Genomic DNA, 17,425 nt, shown 5'->3' with positions numbered 1-17,425 from the left:
GTAATTAGTTCAAAGTTCAAACGCATTGTTAAAAGAACCATTGATCGTCAAATGTCACTAGAAAAGTTTAGATTAACATAAGATTATTCCAAAAAAAAAAAATGGATTAGAGGTAGAAAGAATAATTGGAAGAGAATAACAAGCTTACGTCAAATACTTAGATGTTAAGGTAGCTAGGAACAACACGGGAGAAACGATAGATGAGTCTTGTAGAATACAAAAGTTGAAGCAAACAAAGAACACCAAAAGTTAAAAAATAAACCATTATAGTGTACATGTTTAAGATTCTGATTTTAATCATTCATATAAAAAGCCATGGTATGATGGGTCTCCCTTTCACTCTCCACTTTCGAAGGAAAAAAGAAAAAAAAAAGGTGGGTAAGGATTTAATGGTTGGAAATCATTTTTATTGACATATGATAAAATAATAAACTATATAATAATACTAACAATAATTTATAATATAGTAAATTGATGTATTATTTTGATACCATACCATTTTAAAGAAGTTTCATTATACAATATTTCATATTATAAAATGTTTTACAAGTTATCATGTTTATGTATTGTCCTTTTCCAATGTGGGGATCCATTCATTTAGTGTATAATTTTTTTTGTTATGCTTTGAAAAAATACCATCTAATTCCAACTTTTTTCTTTTTTTTCTTCCCCTTTAACAAGAACCCTCCACCTTGTTGATTCATGTAAGATCTACTCCTTGTAATTTTTTATGGACAAAGTTTTTTTTTCCCTAATCTTTATAGTGATGATGATGATTCCTTTATATACACACGTGGCTTTTGTCTCATCACTTCTATATGATTGAAATTGGAATAAAATTATCTGTCCCAATTTTTTTATGTAAGATTTTATGTGACGCTAAATTTAAATTTATTTATTAGTTGAAATTTTGTAATTTTTGAATAATTGAGTCATGAGACCTTGAGTAATAGTAGATATGAATCAATAAAAGGATTGCCACAAATGTGGAACATTTACGTAACCATAATTGTGAGACATAAAATTTGGATTCAATAAACTTATTTGATTAGAAGTCTTTCCTTGATTGATATTGATAGTGCCTTGAGTTAGATGATAAAATCACCAAGTTTATACCTCATTATAAACTTTCGAATCTCGATTTCTTGATCTTATCTATTAACTAATGCAATATTGTTAGGAAATAGATCATATTTGAGTTGGGATTACTTGAATTGTACCACGATGAAGAAATAGAGGAAGTGCAACTAACATATAAAATTAGTGGATTACTTCACTTATTATATATAGATTTGATTTAGGATTAAATCTACTTTTATATATAGTTAAACTCTCATTTGAAATAAGGGTTATTTGACATCATGTTGAAAGTTCGAGATTACTTAAACACCGGGGTGTTTTTGAGATTTATCATATAACAATAAAAGTTTTTAGCATAATTTCCATAATACATATTCAATTGATGGACCATAAAAAAATATACTATTGAAATACTTTTAAAAACAAAGGAAACAACTTTTTTTAGATTCAAAACCGTATTTTAAAGTTTTCAATAAAACTAAAAACTCACAACGATAAGGAATAAAAAAAATATGTGCACCAAAAGAAATGATGGATCAAAAATTCCTTAGAGAAGTCCAAAAAAAGCCCTCAATCTATCTCATTCCATATATAAATATGCATCACATAAGTTGACTAGAAAATTCGTTGGCCAGGACCAAAAGTTTCCCGATTTATGGTCCCAACCATTACCAATTTTATGGTCCAATCTTTGTGAATGCGCTACTAGTAAAAGTGTATAGCCAAACCAAGTGACTCTACCAAAAGAAGTGGCCACTCGCCAATGATCAGCTTCATGCACACTTTAGGCTTTGGTGGTAATAAGAAAAGCCAATCATTTCAATAGGGAAGGAGATGTTCTTCAACTTAATTGTTGATTTAGAGAATTCAAAACAAAATGGGTAATTAGTTATATTGATGTATGCAACATTGCAAAGTTGATTTACAAGAGGTATAATTGATGAAGAAATGATAACATTGAGATATGATCAAGGTCGTTTCTAATATTTTATGTGTGTGTGTTTTAATCTTGCATTAATCCTCAAGCAACAAATCTGTGTTAGACTATACTTAGGGGGCGTTTGGTATGAGCAATGGAAATGGAATGGAAAGGAAATAAATATGAAGGAGGAAATGAATCATTTAGGGGGTGTTTGGCATGAAAATTTGTAATGTAGGAAGCGTAAACAAATAAGTATTTCCGTTTCAATTAGTTTGGCATGAGCTACAAGTAACAAATACCGTTTCCAAAAGTTAACAAAATCCCCCAAATTATTACCCTTATTCAACTAGTGGAAACAAAATGTTGTTTCCCTCCTCAATCATAAACTCCTTAATTTGTTTCCATTCCATAAATATACCAATAAAAACCTTTGTATACGTCCGGTTTACACTAATATTAGTGTACATCGAACAATATAAGGGTAACTTTTAGCTAATTTTAGGGTAACTTTTTGTCTTTTTTTGGATAACTTTAAACATAATACAATTTTTATATAAATCAACAACAAGAAAAGTTTTATAGAGGTAATTTAATTACATTCAATCACTAATAATTGATTTTTAGTCATTTAAAATGTGATTCGTTACTAATAAAGCGTAGATAATTTTTATTTGAATTGGGTTACTTTAACGCATATTGGGGTAACTTTTATTCATTTCAGGGGTAACTTTTAAACACTTTAGGTTATCTTTATAATGGATGTACAATAATTATTGTACACCCGATTTTTTTTTTAAAGTTTGTGATATACCAAACATATATCAAAGGTAACTTGTATCATTACTCTTTCCCTTACTTATATAAATCATTTCCTTTCTGTTTATGGAATTTATACCAAATGCCCCCATAACTCTTATCTTTCCATTTGTTTGGTGTAACTCTTATCTTTCCATTTGTTTGGTGTAATTATGGAAAAATTCACTTAAACCTATCTCCCTTTATTTTTGTTTGAGGAAAGTAATAATAATAATTGTTACCTTATGTTTTAGGGAGGCAAGAAATGGGTGGAAAACATTACCCTTAGGTAATGGTACCAAAGCCTTCCAACCACACACTTGGTAACGGTAATGGTTCAATAAATCCGTTTCCAAGCTAAAATAAACTCTTACCAAACATGCTTTTAATTTTTAAACTACTCAAACAAAGATTATCTTCTCCACCATAAAGAGACAAATAAAAATGGATTTATAGTAACTAAAATAACCTGAACCATCCAAAGAGAAAGGAAGTTTAATTTCCTAAAAAAAAATTAGACTATTTTGACATGTGATTGAATATTCTAATGAGGGAGCAAATAGCGAGCAGTAGGTTGGAAAGATTGTATGGGCTGTTCATAATATCCTCTGCAATGTTTGGATCATCAAAAGCCCAACATTTAATAAATCAAACTCAGCCCAAATCATTTAGGCTAAAAAAACAATATACAAGTACACATTTAACCCCATCAAATCAAAGAAGAAAATTCCATAAACAAGAAAAGGAAAGAGGAAAATTCCTACTTCGTGTAACATAAATTCCAAACTTTTATGCACACAACATTATCTTTAGAACAACTAACATACAGACTAGAATGAGGGATAGTTCAAGTGGTTAGAGCTTCCGTCCTGATTCCAGGAAACCTAGGATCGAATCTCACCCCGCCCTTACGACTCTCTAAACACCAAAAAATAAAAACATACAGAGTATCATATTTGCAAATCAGCATTTGTCTTTCTAGAAAGCTCGCGTGAGAAATTTAAATTTCTAATCTTCAATCCGGTCCAAAACCCCCTAAACCGATCTTTGAACATACCAGTTTCTTTTGTTTAAAATTGAATACAAATCTCTATAAGCTACAGTATTTTATATAAGACGTTAAAATAAACATCAAACAATCATATTTCTTAGTTTCTTACGGTTCGGTCCATGGAGTCGGTTTTATCAAACCGGTTTGATCCAAGTAAGATTAATCCAATTTTCGATCTTCAATCCGGTCCAACAGCCCTACATGATATAATTTTGCTTGTCTGTTCCAATCACTCTGTATATACCAGGGCACTCTCAATATAAGATTCCCAAATATTTGAATTTAGATAAATACAAACCAATGTGTACGTAATTTCTTCGAAATTTCACCCTAAAAATACATTATTAGGCAGAGTAGTAATATACGACCAAAAAAGCTCTCATCTCATTGGAGTCTTTCTTTGCCACTTGCCACACCAACACCTACGTGTGTTATCTGCATGCACTTCTCTTTCTCTCTCTTCACTCTTTAAATTCCCAACAAATATCCAACACATTTTTTATGTAACACTTTTAGTGTTTATTACTCCATTAGTATAACATCAAATTAAATGATGAATAAATCAGGAAATATGAACCAATTTTGGTGTGTTTTTCTCATATTTATCAGTAGTATACTGCTACTGTTAAGTAACTGTGGTGTTGTTAATGGAGGATTGAATTTTCATGAAGATAGTGGTGTGAGTAGTGGGAGTACTGGTACAATTGGGAGGCTAGTGAAGAAGGAAGAAAGGATACCGGTTGTTGCGACGGAGTTCGGTGAGATATCGGCGGTCGACGTCGATGATGGTTCGGGCACAGGGAGGCATAGCTACCATATTCAGTTCATTACTTTGGAGCCTAATGCGCTTTTTCTTCCTGTTCTTCTACATGCTGACATGGTCTTCTATGTCAAAACAGGTACGTGACGAACTCTTCTAATTCTAATGCTTATACGAAAGCTGTGTTTGTTTGTATGATTGGAATTAATAGTCACGTATACTATTCATCTACTTTTGAGTGCCTAAACATAATACTACCTTTGTCTTTTTAGTTGATTTATTGTAAGCCCTGTTTAGATTGACAGAGCTGAGCTGAACCGAACCGAACCGAACTTATTAGAGCTGAACTGAACAAAAATGAACTGACTGAATATTATATTTTATGAGAGAAGGAGATTAAGAATTAAACTGAACTTATTGGTGTTGAACTGAAACTAAGCTGAAGAGAACGAGCCCTTAGTGTATATAACTACCATGTGTTGTTCAAGAATGCAATTTCGATGTGCTTATGAGTAATATAGATGAAATGAGTGTTTAATGTTTGTCTTCCTAGAATCCTATGTCCAAGATACTTGTAGTTATACATTGCTATAGGAAGACCACACATGAGTAACGATGTGAATGCATAACATGACCAAGAATAGAGTTTTAGCCCTTGGGAAAGTATCGGCAAGTATTATTAATTTTGCAACGAGTAATTAGCGACGAATTTCAACATCCTTTAGGCACTTACTAGACAGTCTTTTAGGAGGAAATCCCTAACTAAGAGGATTAACTAAACTAGACAATTCATGGACAGTTATAGATTAATGATTCGGTCAAAGATAGATGCACAATCGAGCCACATCTAGTTTTGAGCTTGACCTGGGTTCTTATACGATCGAGTTAGTTCTAGACAAGGAAGGCTATTTTAGGTAAATCAAGAGCAACAAACTAAGCTCGCTAACTCCATAAACTATGCTTACCGTTGTTTGGTTAAGCTTATTTACCTTGAAAGCTCGCTCAGTAAGCAAATCTCTTACATTATGTACCCACCAATATTTAGTTAAAAATGTGGTGAGTTTGCATTCTTTTTTGCAGGAAGTGGGAAGATAAGCTGGACTGATAGTGATGAACTAAAGAAAGTTGACTTGCAGCGAGGGGACGTTTACAGACTCAAGTCTGGCAGTCTCTTCTACCTTCATAGCAATTTAGAGGCTGAAGAGACGAGGCTCAGAATCGTTGCTGTTTTTGCCAATCCGAAAGAAGATAAAGTACAGGTACATGACAGGGTTGAGAGAATTTTAAAGCTTACTCAATTGGCCACATTTTCGTCCCAATAAGAACTAAGATGTTGTGATCAAATTTCCTCTTTTAGGGGCCATTAATTGGGCCGTACTCCAGCATCAATGACCTCGTTCGAGGCTTTGATAAGAGCATCCTTCAAGCGGCTTTCCAGGTACCCAATTCTTTCTCATCTCACTAGTAATATTTGTACAACTTTACTACGGAGTATATAACAAATTATCATACTGTAGGTACCTGAGGAAGTAGTAGAAGAATTAACAAGTGCAACAGATACACCAGCAATAGTACACGCAGAGACCAAAAAGAAGAATTTCTGGCACCAGGAGCTTCTGTTTATCAATGTTTTCTTAGGAGTCCGGAGTTACAGCAATCAAATCAGTGAAAACAAGAAGAAGCACAGTAAGACATTCAATTTCTTCAAGGAAGACCCGGATTTTAAAAGCTGCAGCGGGTGGAGTACAGCAGTCACCGATCACAATTTGCACGCATTACAAGGTTCCCATATCGGTGTCTACATGGTAAACCTTACCAAGGTGAGCCTCAAACATACTCCTTGTTCTCGATCTATTGAAAATAACAAACTCAGCAGGATAGATACCATTCCACATTTTGTATTACTCGTATATGTTGAGTATTTTTCTACTTGTGGTATCTTAGCCAATAAACTTTGGGAAATGAACCTAAAACCACCCTTTAAAGCGAAGGTGTTATTCTTAAAACTACCAACCAAAGAAATAAATTAAAGGCCCCAAAATTCGACTAATATTCAAACAATACACCCACACCGATATCAATTTACTGGTAATCACCCCTCAAATGATACCTAGTAGTTGGTAAAGACTGAATAAGCAAAATTGTAATGATAGGATGGTCTTGATTACAAAACAGGGTGCTTCTTTTTCTTAAGTTTCTAAAAAATTATGCGTAGGTTTTGTGTAGTTGGTTCGGAGTTAAATATCAAAACCACTTATGTTAGACCACATAAAAAAGTTAGTGTTCTGTATCTAACAGCATTGCTGATTGCAAAATCCAGGGTTCAACAATGGGGCCTCACTGGAATCCGATGGCAACAGAGGTATCAGTAGTGTTGGAAGGGGAGGGAATGGTTCGTGTGGTATGTCCAAGTGCACTGACAAACAAAGAATGCAAAAACTCAAGGTTCAAAATTGAGGAAGGTGATGTATTCACTGTCCCAAGGTTTCATCCTATGGCACAATCATCGTTCAACAATGGCTCACTAGTTTTTATGGGGTTCAGCAGCACAACAAAGAAGAACCATCCTCAGTTCCTAGCAGGAAAGGCTTCAGTGCTGCAGACACTAAGCAAAACCATTATAGGTGCATCCTTTAATGTATCAAACACAACAATTGACCAGCTGCTAGCAGCTCAAGAGGAAGCAATCATATTGGACTGCACTTCTTGTGCTGAAGAACAGGAGATGAAGATGGAAGATGAGATTGAAAAGGAAAGGCAAGAAGAGGAAGAAAGGACAAGAAGAGAGGAAGAGAAAGAAAGGAAAAAGGAAGAAGAGAAAGAACGGAAAAGACGAGAAAAAGAGGAGAAAAGACGGAAGAGAGAGGAAGAGGAACGGAAGAGGCAGGAAGAAGAGCAAAAAAGGCGAGAAGAAGAGGAAGAAAGAAGGAAAAGAGAGGAAGAGGAAGAGCAGAGAAGACAAGAAGAAGAGGAAGAAAAAAGGGAAAGGGAGGAAGAGGAGCAAAAGAGGCAGGAGGAGGAAGAGCAGAGAAGGAAAGAAGAAGAGGAAGAAAAAAGGGAGAAAGAGGAGGAGGAAAAAAGAAAAAAGGAGGAAGAGGAACAAAAGAGACAGGAGGAGGAGGAGCAGAAAAGGCATGAAGAAGAGGAAGAAAAAAGGAAGAGAGAGGAAGAGGAACAAAAGAGGCAGGAGGAGGAAGAGCAGAGAAGGCAAGAAGAAGAGGAAGAGAAAAGGAAGAGAAAGGAGGAGGAGGAAAGAAGAAGGGAGGAAGAGGAACGGGAAAGGCAGGAAGAGGAAGAGCAAAGAAGGCAAGAAGAAGAGGAAGAGAAAAGGAAGAGAAAGGAGGAGGAAGAACAGCGAAAGCGTGAAAAAGAAGAAGATAAAAAAAGACGTGAACAAGAGGAAGAGCAAAGAAGGCAAGAGGAGGAAGAAGAGAAGCAAAGAGAAGAGGAAGAACAAAGAAGGCAGGAAAAAGAGGAAGAGCAGAGAAAGCGTGAAGAAGAAGAACAGAGAAGACATGAAGAAGAGGAAGAAGAAAGGAAACGAGAAAAGGAGAAGGAAAGAGAGCATGAGGAAGAGAAAAGAAGGCAAAGAGAAGAGGAAGAACAGAGAAGGGAAGAGGATAAAAAGAGGCAGCGAGAAGAGGAAAAACAGAGAAAGAAAGAGGAAAAGGAGAGGCAAAGAGAGGAGGAAAAACAGAGAAAACGAGAGGAAGAAGAACAGAGGAGACGAGAGGAGGAAGGAGGAGAGGAAGAACAAGAGACTGAGCAAGAAATAGCAAGAAGAGAGGAGGAAGAAAGAAGGGAATGGGAAAGGCAAGCAGAGAAAGAAGCAAGGAAAAAGAGAGAGAGAGAAGGAAGTGATGGAAGCGGAGGAGAAGGAAGAAGAATTCTGAGGCGTACAACAAAGGTTTCAGATGTTCGCTGGTAGATTCAATACCCAGATAAGTTGGCATCATCGTTGGAAATCCTACCTAAATACCATAATGCCACATATAGCTCCTGTCACCATGGCAATAAAAATGTTTGTAATAGTTAAGTAATGTGATTTTTAAGGTAGAAACCTAGAAATCTGGTAGATAATTCGCTTTGAGAACAGTGGCAACCGCAATTTTCTTTCTTTCCTTCTGTATTTTGATAATATCAGCAATGGCACCCTAATAGTTTATCTTATTATATATGCTTGCAAAATTAAGCCACTTGCATCTCCCACATTTTGTGACATTCTCAAATAATCTAAGCAGTTCTAGTGGCTGCACTCGCCTAATTTTTCAAGGCAATGCCTAAAAAAAAGGCAGCTTTCAGGCTTAACAATCTTAGATTAAATCTTTCTGAAAAGCTACACAATTTTATTTTATTTTTACCTCTTTCTTTTTCGTCTATACAGTTAGTTGAATTTTTTTTTACGATTTAACCTCAATAATCTTTTATCTTAAAGTTTTTTAGGGACTATCATTACAACATCAAATATGATGTGAACAAGAAGTTGGCAAAACCAGAAATCCAGGATAGGGCCATTATTCGAAAAGAACTACCCTTGTAAGCAAAGGCTACTCACCTGGTGGTTTTTATTCATAATGTATTATTATTCATTTATTTTTATTATTATTATAATAAGTTAATAACTTTACAAAGTAACTTTATTTTAATTTAATATATACATTATATATAGAAAAATTTCACATTAAAACAAGATTCAAGTAAATGAAGACATTTTCTAATCCTTCCACTTTTCCTAGCCTTCCCTCCAATTATCATCAAAGTATAGTGCATGCACCCTAGATTCTCTACTTTGGTGAGACAAAACAAGAGGAGAGAAGGAATGAACCAAAACAAAGAAAGAAATAAATATTGAACATTTGCTGCAAAATCGATGTTAGTTTCACCATTCTATTCATCGGATTTCTAGTGACCAGGAAACTGAAAGGAACACAAAAAGAAACTAACAAGTGGCACAACTCACTGATTATCCTCGCCAATGATATAAGATACAACAACAGTGATGTCATCCAGCTTTCCTCCAACATAACGAAACCCAGCATCATGTGCAGCTGCAGCAAATGGTGTCTTTCGATGTTTATCCATAGCTCTTTGTTGCGCTAGAGTAGCTATGTTTTGTGCTGTTGCCTGGGGATCGAGACCTGATCTCTTAGCTTGGACAACCAAAGCAGTAATCTCGTTGTCATATAAGTTGTCAAATAATCCATCTGTACCAGCAACTATAACATCTCCTGAAGCAACAGGAAATGTGAAGACCTGCCACAAACAGAATAAAACATCAATTCAATGTAAACATGGAAGCTTCCACTCTCTAGAAAAACCATTTTGGTTAAGAGTATTATTTCATAGTCTAATGGTTAGCATACATAGATATTCCATAACTAATTTTAAGGAAAAACCGAAAATTGAAAACCGTAAGTCCATATATAATGCGACACATGCACTAGATCAACCATGCCCCGAAAATCCAATAATATAATCCATAGTTCCAGCTCTCTAAATCCCTGAGCAAGGGGATAGGGAAGAAGAGATTTGGAAAGCTGGCAAAAAAAAAAAAAAAAAGAGTAGCAGAGGAGAAAATTCCTCTTTAAAATTGCCCTTATTGATGAAATACTTTACGGTAAAGGGATACTAAATATGTTTACAGCCATCACTAGAGTAGTCATGGTATGATCCAACTAATAGAAGAAACCATGAAAGCTAACAGCAGAAAATGTACCTGGCCAGAACTGGGTAAATCACCTCCAGCTGAAGTACTTGCCAACTGATACGGAAAATTGAAACCATACTGCTGCACAGGGGACCGAAATACTGTGCTTCCATCCCTAATTACTATGAATCCACTGTCTCCAAGATTAATGGCATGGATCCCCTGCCAAATAATAAGTCACTCAGTGAACGTTTCACAACAATAGAAGACATGATATCAAGAAATCCGAAAGGCATAAAAAGTTTCAGACAAAAGTCATGTGACCAAGCTAAAAGTTTGAATTGTTTAACCAACTAAGCATGGAAAGAAACATAAATCAGCAAACACATGTAACTGCAATGAACCCACTCCCACCACCACCCGTGACACCCACCTACAGCAGGCAGCAGTGGCAGACCAACAACAACAACAGATACCATCAACAACAACAAGCAGAGGGAGACAGAGGACAGAGGAGCAGCAGGGCAGACAGGCCTCCTTAGGCCATTTGTCTGTAGTGTGCAAAAATGGGAAGAAGACAAGAGTAGTAATTGTAGTAATTAAGGCATTGTTGCCATCTTATACTTTGTAGTAGTATAAATAGTAGTAGTTTAGGATAGAGAAGGTAGGCAGAAAGTATTAAGTTAGAGAGTCTTGGAGAGTGATGGCCTAAAGCCATTGACGATTGTACGAAAGCTTCGAGCTTTATCTATCCAAATCAACCTTCCGTCCATTTTATTTATCAACACCACGCTAGTTCGTTGCAATTGGTATCAGAGCAACCATGGCTCCGACAGCCCCGACAGTCACCGTGGAACGAATAGCCGCGCTAGAGGAACGAGTGGAAGAAATTTTCGAGAAATTCGGGGAAGGGGAAAACTCACTCCAGCACACTCTGTTAAAGAAGCAGGAAGAGGCCATTGATAAAGTCAGACAAGGGTTAGAAGGAAGGATGGATCGATTCCAGCAAGACATAACCCAACAAGTCACCATGACGACGAGCAGACAAGACAAGGTCTTGGACGAAATTCGCGGCGCTCTCAAGGCCTTGGGTAAACAGCCTACTCAACCCATAGTGGTGAACGAAAAGGTGGAGCAACCACAACCCCTTGGTGGATTCAACGGTTCGCCACACTCGAATCGTGGCTTTAACGAGCCGCCAATAGGAAACGGGGGCCTCAATGGGCTGCGGTTCGGGAACTGGGAACCCGGAGCAGGTTTCCAGCCGCATCACAACCAACCCCACAATGGGTACACCGACTACCAACCCCACAACAACCACCAAGGCAACCGCTGCAAAATTTCGAAAACTCGACTTACCCACGTTTGACGGATCCGACCCGGATGGGTGGATCTTACGAGGAGAGCAATACTTCCAATTTTATAGGCTCTCAGAGGAGGAGAAGCTACAAGCGGCAGTGGTAGCGATGGAGGGTGACGCACTAAGGTGGCACCAGTGGGAATTCCGCCGCCGGCCGGTGGTTAATTGGGAGGATATGAAGTTGCGCATTCTCACTCAGTTCAGACCCGTCACGCGGGAACCCTCCACGAGCAGTGGCTCGCGGTGGAGCAAACCACCACCGTGGTGGAGTACCGTCGCGTCTTCATCGAGAAGGCCTCTCCTTTGGTGGATATTCCAGAAAGCTTAATGAAAGGGCACTTCATCAATGGCTTAAAAGAAGAGGTAAGAGCAGAGGTTAGGTTGCTTAACCCGATTACCCGAGAAGAAGCCATGGATTTGGCCATTCGGGTAGAAGAGAGGAATCGGGTTAGGGGTAACACAAGAACGGGTGGGGCGGCCCTCAAAGCTGAACCCTACTCTTATTTTAAGCAAAGTCCAGCCTCCACTCTCCTTGGGGTTGGGCCGGCCCAGTACTCACCAACTTCTAACCTAATACCTGACCCCACCCACTCTAACCCACAGAATACCCAAACCCATACTTATAACAGCCCAATTCCAAATTCCACCAACAACCCTACACCCACCAAAACTTATCAGAACCACTCTCACAACCCAATTCGACCCTACCCAAACTCCTATCAAACACCCCAGTCATCAATAGCCTCCGCAAACAACCCAACCTACTCTGCCCAAACACGAACCAACTCCGGCCACTCCCGATTCAACGGTGAAGTACGACGGCTAACGGAGAAGGAATTGCAAGACAAGAAAGACAAGGGATTATGCTTCAAATGCGACGGTCGTTGGACCGGACCCACCCACGTTTGCACCGCGAAGGGGTTGAGCGTTTTATTGGTAGAAGAGGATTACGAGGATGGCGAAGGAGAGTTTACAACAATGGAGATTCCAGCAAGTATGGCAGAGTACGTTCCGGTCAATGGTTCCTTCAATTCGATGGTGGGGTTGAACCACCCGAATGTAATGAAAGTTACAGGAGCGGTTAAAAGGAAGCCAGTGGTGATAATGTTTGATTCCGGCGCCACTAACTTGATTTCGCTTCAATTGGTCGAAAGGCTTGGGATAGTAATTACGGGTAACGATAATTTTGGAGTTCTACTCGGGAACGGTAAAATCATAGAGGGGAGAGGGCAATGTTGTGGAGTACGAGTGAAGCTCAGTGAAGAGTTGGTGATAGAAGAGGATTTTTTGCCTCTTCCCTTGGGGAGTTCCGACATCATTCTAGGTGTACAGTGGCTGGAAAAATTAGGCCCGGTGACGACCAACTGGAAGCTACAAGAGATGCGTTTCACTATGGAAGGAAAGTTGTTTGAGATTAAGGGTGATCATACACTTGCTCGTTCAAGCACATTCCAAGCGCAAAATTCAGCTTTCCACCTTGAGGACAAGGTGGCTGTTTTGGGGGGGGAGTATTGCAATGAACCCACTCCCACCACCACCCGTGACACCCACCTACAGCAGGCAGCAGTGGCAGACCAACAACAACAACAGAGACCATCAACAACAACAAGCAGAGGGAGACAGAGGACAGAGGAGCAGCAGGGCAGACAGGCCTCCTTAGGCCATTTGTCTGTAGTGTGCAAAAATGGGAAGAAGACAAGAGTAGTAATTGTAGTAATTAAGGCATTGTTGCCATCTTATGCTTTGTAGTAGTAGTATAAATAGTAGTAGTTTAGGATAGAGAAGGTAGGCAGAAAGTATTAAGTTAGAGAGTCTTGGAGAGTGATGGCCTAAAGCCATTGACGATTGTACGAAAGCTTCGAGCTTTATCTATCCAAATCAACCTTCCGTCCATTTTATTTATCAACACCACGCTAGTTCGTTGCAGTAACCTCTTGGTATTCTCTGTTAATCTGTTATCATCTACACATAGCACAGAGCCACAGAAAGCATAAATGGTTCTATGTTTTAGATAAATCATAAAATGATGAGGGCAATTCATGAAAATTCTCTAATTAAGTAGAACAGAGACCACCTCAACAATAGCAGAGAACTAAGGTGCACAATTCAATTTCCTCTATTCCACAAATTTTGCAACTTGGAGAATTTTATCCTTCCCAACTTATAACCTTGACCATTAGTATGTATAACAAAATTATAAAAAGTTCTAGAAAGTATAAATCGAGACAAATATAATAGGACCCCACATGACTATATTATTCTTTACGTATAAATCACAAAAGGTTGTCAAAGAGAGCTCGTTAGCTTGTTAAATTCTAAAGGTAAACATGGTGTAATATTTGTGAAACGGAGTTAATGCATATGTTTTTCTAACTTGAATTAACAATTTTTGAAAAATTGGAGAGAAAGCATAACTTAGAGAAGATAAATATAATAGAAGTATATAGAATAAATTAAAAAGGAAGAGGGGGGGGGGGGGGGGGGGGGAGCAAAAGCGCTCCTGGCAGCAAAAACACAAGATGAGCTAGAGAAATATGGCCACTCAAACATAAGTGAAAAAAATAAGGCATTCAGACAGGAAACTGCTCCATCTAATGTAAAATGAAACAAATCCCACCCAAAGAACTTTAACCATGATAATTAACAGTGTTGTCTCAATTTCATCAGGTAAGAGCAGCAAAAGCACCAACCTGGTCAGTGAGAGCAATTATACAAGCTGTTGAGGAGCCTATGACGTTAGTATCAGCATGAGCTTTCTCCAATATTTTAGCTGGGTCTACCCCATCCTTGGAAATTTCTTTTATTGCTGTCATAGAATTAGACATAAGTAGTCGAGCATAAATTCCAGCATCAACACCAACATCTGCCCATCCACCAACTCCATCTGCAACTCCAATCACTCGTTTTTCTTCACAAATGAAGTGAGCATCTTCTCCTCCAGTTTTAACCTTGTCAGGGTGTGGCAGGTAACATGATCCTGAATGAAGCTTCAAGGATCTATGACTTACGTTTTTACTACAGTCAACAACAACAACAAAGTTAATCGCTATCATTATTTTTCCTTTTTATAAATTACTTGGTATTTAATATGCAATGATTCAATTGCCTCCTTCTAAACACCCATACAGCTTTGCTTTTTCAAAGTTAACTGATATTCACTATATATGAACATCAATTCATCCAAGAATCAAACATCTCTCAAGTCCTAATTTCTATTCAAATTAACTATAAGCCCTATAACATTTATAATGAATTATATATGTTTGTTATCTTTGAAAGAATATGGATAGGGAAGGTACCATTGTTACAATAAAAAAAAATAAAAAAAAATAAAAAATAAAAAAAAAAAAAAAAAAAAAATTATATCAGTACACGGAAAAAAAAGAAGAAAAAAAAAACCAATACAATAACTTTGTACTCTGTATCCAAACTATTTAGCTATTTCACTAAACTAAATGATTGAAACGCCGTTCAATTTTTCAAACTGGTGACATTTATAGTGAAGAGCTGCTATACACTAGATCCCTATCATCTCAAATGAGCTAGCGTGTAACAAACAGCAGAATACGAAATACCTAAGCAATAATACATAAACCTGTGTCAAACAAAAGGTCCTTTATATGACGGGAAAGAGGGCATACCAGGAAGAGGTATCTGTAGGATTATCAAGCGGCACATCCCTAGCAGAAATGTCGAATGGGACATCAGCAGCAGCTCCATCAGAATAACTCGCAGAAGGTGATGTACGGTAACTCCTCAAGCATTGTCCAAGAAACTGCCTAGAGTCCCAACTCTTGTAAGATAAACCAGGGATAGCTAGACTAACAAAATAAACATCTCGATTTCTTAAACCAACACTAGCTTTTCGACAACTATAAACACTTCTATCACCAAAGAAAACACCACCTGGCTTCGCAAAGTCCACCACATTACCATACCCCTTAAACAATGTCTCAACACATACATCCCCAGAAACAGCTTGGGACCCCGAAGCAGCCATCGGATTCCTTATAACACGGCAGCACAAAGACACGATAGTCGTGTTTACCAAAAACTTATTTAACCGATGACTACTATAAGACCTCACAGAATTACAACTCTGATTCAGAGTTTGACTCTCAATGCATAAACTTGCAACCAAATTCCCCTGCTCCCACGATTTAACCCGACCGGATAACAATCTTCCGAGAGACGAACTACAAGCAGCATTCAGCTTTGACAAAGATACCAATTGCATCTTAAACCCTTAAAGGCCAAATCATCCCTTGCCAATACAAAGCCCAATAAAACCTAAAAATTTAACCAAATTTCCACAATAAGTCACAACTATCACAGCTATAATTAATTAATCAACACACATCCATACAAATATAAATTCATAAATTTCTCCTAGAATAATTCAAGCATAATACCATATTTTTTACATTAATTCCAAAAATTAGAAAGAAATTACACAAAATTTAGCAAGGCAGAAAGCTTATTTATTCATGAAATTGAAAAATAAACTTCAATGATCATCAAATAAGCTTCAAACTGAAAATTAAATCAAACAATATAAACCCCAAAAAAATCAGTAAAAAAGCAACAATAATTAATAAATCAAGCTTAAATCTTACCAAAATAGAAATTAATTGGTAAGAAATTGGATAATTGACGAAAGTAGGATAAAACCCTAATAAAATCCGGCGAATAGAGTAGAAGAGTGCCGGCGGTGGGGAATTTTCTCTCTCTTCTTGGCCGAAAAAAGAGGAGAGAAATGGATATAATTATTTTAAAATTAAATGGCAGAACGAGAAACACAAATCACGTGATTTGCAAGTTGCAAGCCTGAAATGGTCTAAACGGAACTATGGGCCTGTTACGGACTAGATTCGTTTTGATTCCAATCTCGATCATTGAACGAGCTTCATTCATACAATTGGTTCAATTAAACCTCGTTGATAATAAATACTGTACATGGAATTGGCCTAGTGGTAAAGGTTTGCCTTCTGACTTATACTCGTAAAAATTACAAGTATAAAGTTCGAGTCTGTTGCTCGGTTCATTTCAGTTTAATTCTTAATTTCTTTATTTTATAAAATGTTAATTTCAGTTCAGCTTAATTCTTAATCTCCTTATCTCATAAAATGTTAATTTCAGTTCAGCTCATTTCAGTAAATGTGAACAGACCCTTAACTTTTACAGATATTTGGTTTATATAGTGGTATGAAATTGAAATGCTAAGTAAAAAATAATTCGAAGTTGTTGTTCAAAAATGGATTAATGTTTGGTTTTTATAGCTAAAATGATAAAGGATTGGAACTTAATTCGGAATGTCTTCTGTTTGGTTGTTTACAAATAGATTAATTTTTTTTTCATAGTTGATACCTAAAGGTTTTATATGAGTCATATCCTCCTCACTTTTTAATCTTTTTTTTTTAAGCTCTATATGTTATAGGTTTAAGGTATGAGTTTAGAATTTGGAGTTTTGATAAACATTAGGCATGAGTTTTATTTATTCCAAACTCATGTTTCATACCTGAAATTTATGAACCAAACTCTTTGGAAGTTAGGATTCTTTTATTCTTCCTCCACAGTCCACACTACCAATAAAGTTAGACTAATATGGTTAGCCTATTACAAGCATAGGCTCAATAAGATCTTTTTCCTTAATGTATAAGAATAATAATAATAACAACCTCTTTTCTTTTTCTTTTTTTTTTTAATAAATAATAACAACCTCTTTGCTAAATGCTCCAAACATATTACTCACTCCGTCTAGGGTTGTTCACTTACCCAAACCCAAACCAGATCAAACCAAATGAAGTATT

General features: G+C 37.0%; 2 protein-coding genes across 2 annotated transcripts; one reads left to right on the top strand and one right to left on the bottom strand.

Moving 5' to 3' along the window:
- Nucleotides 1–4,317: 4,317 nt before the first annotated feature.
- Nucleotides 4,318–8,781, top strand: LOC145559378 (uncharacterized). Its single transcript, XM_081620804.1, has 5 exons — nucleotides 4,318–4,747; nucleotides 5,689–5,867; nucleotides 5,966–6,046; nucleotides 6,126–6,428; nucleotides 6,929–8,781. Exons 1-5 carry the CDS (start codon nucleotides 4,399–4,401, stop codon nucleotides 8,534–8,536), a joined length of 2,520 nt encoding a protein of 839 aa, XP_081476930.1. The 5' UTR covers nucleotides 4,318–4,398; the 3' UTR covers nucleotides 8,537–8,781.
- A 661-nt stretch (nucleotides 8,782–9,442) lies between these two features.
- On the bottom strand, nucleotides 9,443–16,388 carry LOC145559368 (putative protein phosphatase 2C 80). Its single transcript, XM_081620794.1, has 5 exons — nucleotides 16,232–16,388; nucleotides 15,257–15,905; nucleotides 14,306–14,630; nucleotides 10,325–10,477; nucleotides 9,443–9,861 (listed from the first exon to the last, which is right to left on the bottom strand). The coding sequence occupies exons 2-5, from the start codon at nucleotides 15,850–15,852 to the stop codon at nucleotides 9,565–9,567; spliced, it is 1,371 nt and encodes a 456-aa protein (XP_081476920.1). The 5' UTR covers nucleotides 15,853–15,905; nucleotides 16,232–16,388; the 3' UTR covers nucleotides 9,443–9,564.
- Nucleotides 16,389–17,425: the final 1,037 nt, after the last annotated feature.

The sequence above is a fragment of the Chenopodium album genome, chromosome 1 (assembly GCF_948465745.1).
Source record: "Chenopodium album chromosome 1, dcCheAlbu1.1, whole genome shotgun sequence".
Classification (NCBI taxonomy): domain Eukaryota; kingdom Viridiplantae; phylum Streptophyta; class Magnoliopsida; order Caryophyllales; family Amaranthaceae; genus Chenopodium; species Chenopodium album.
Note: the sequence above shows the minus strand (reverse complement) of the source record. Positions and strands in the feature narration are given on the sequence as shown.

Bases quoted from the DNA above. Each gene is read 5' to 3' on its own strand.
- LOC145559378 (XM_081620804.1), top strand. From the start codon at position 4,399: ATGATGAATAAATCAGGAAATATGAACCAATTTTGGTGTGTTTTTCTC. The intron at 6,047-6,125 runs GTACCCAATTCT...ATCATACTGTAG, and splicing joins TCCTTCAAGCGGCTTTCCAG to GTACCTGAGGAAGTAGTAGA. The intron at 6,429-6,928 runs GTGAGCCTCAAA...TGCAAAATCCAG, and splicing joins ACATGGTAAACCTTACCAAG to GGTTCAACAATGGGGCCTCA.
- LOC145559368 (XM_081620794.1), bottom strand. From the start codon at position 15,852: ATGCAATTGGTATCTTTGTCAAAGCTGAATGCTGCTTGTAGTTCGTCT. The intron at 14,631-15,256 runs GTATGCCCTCTT...TGTTGACTGTAG, and splicing joins CCTACAGATACCTCTTCCTG to TAAAAACGTAAGTCATAGAT. The intron at 9,862-10,324 runs GTACATTTTCTG...TGTTTGTGGCAG, and splicing joins ATTTACCCAGTTCTGGCCAG to GTCTTCACATTTCCTGTTGC.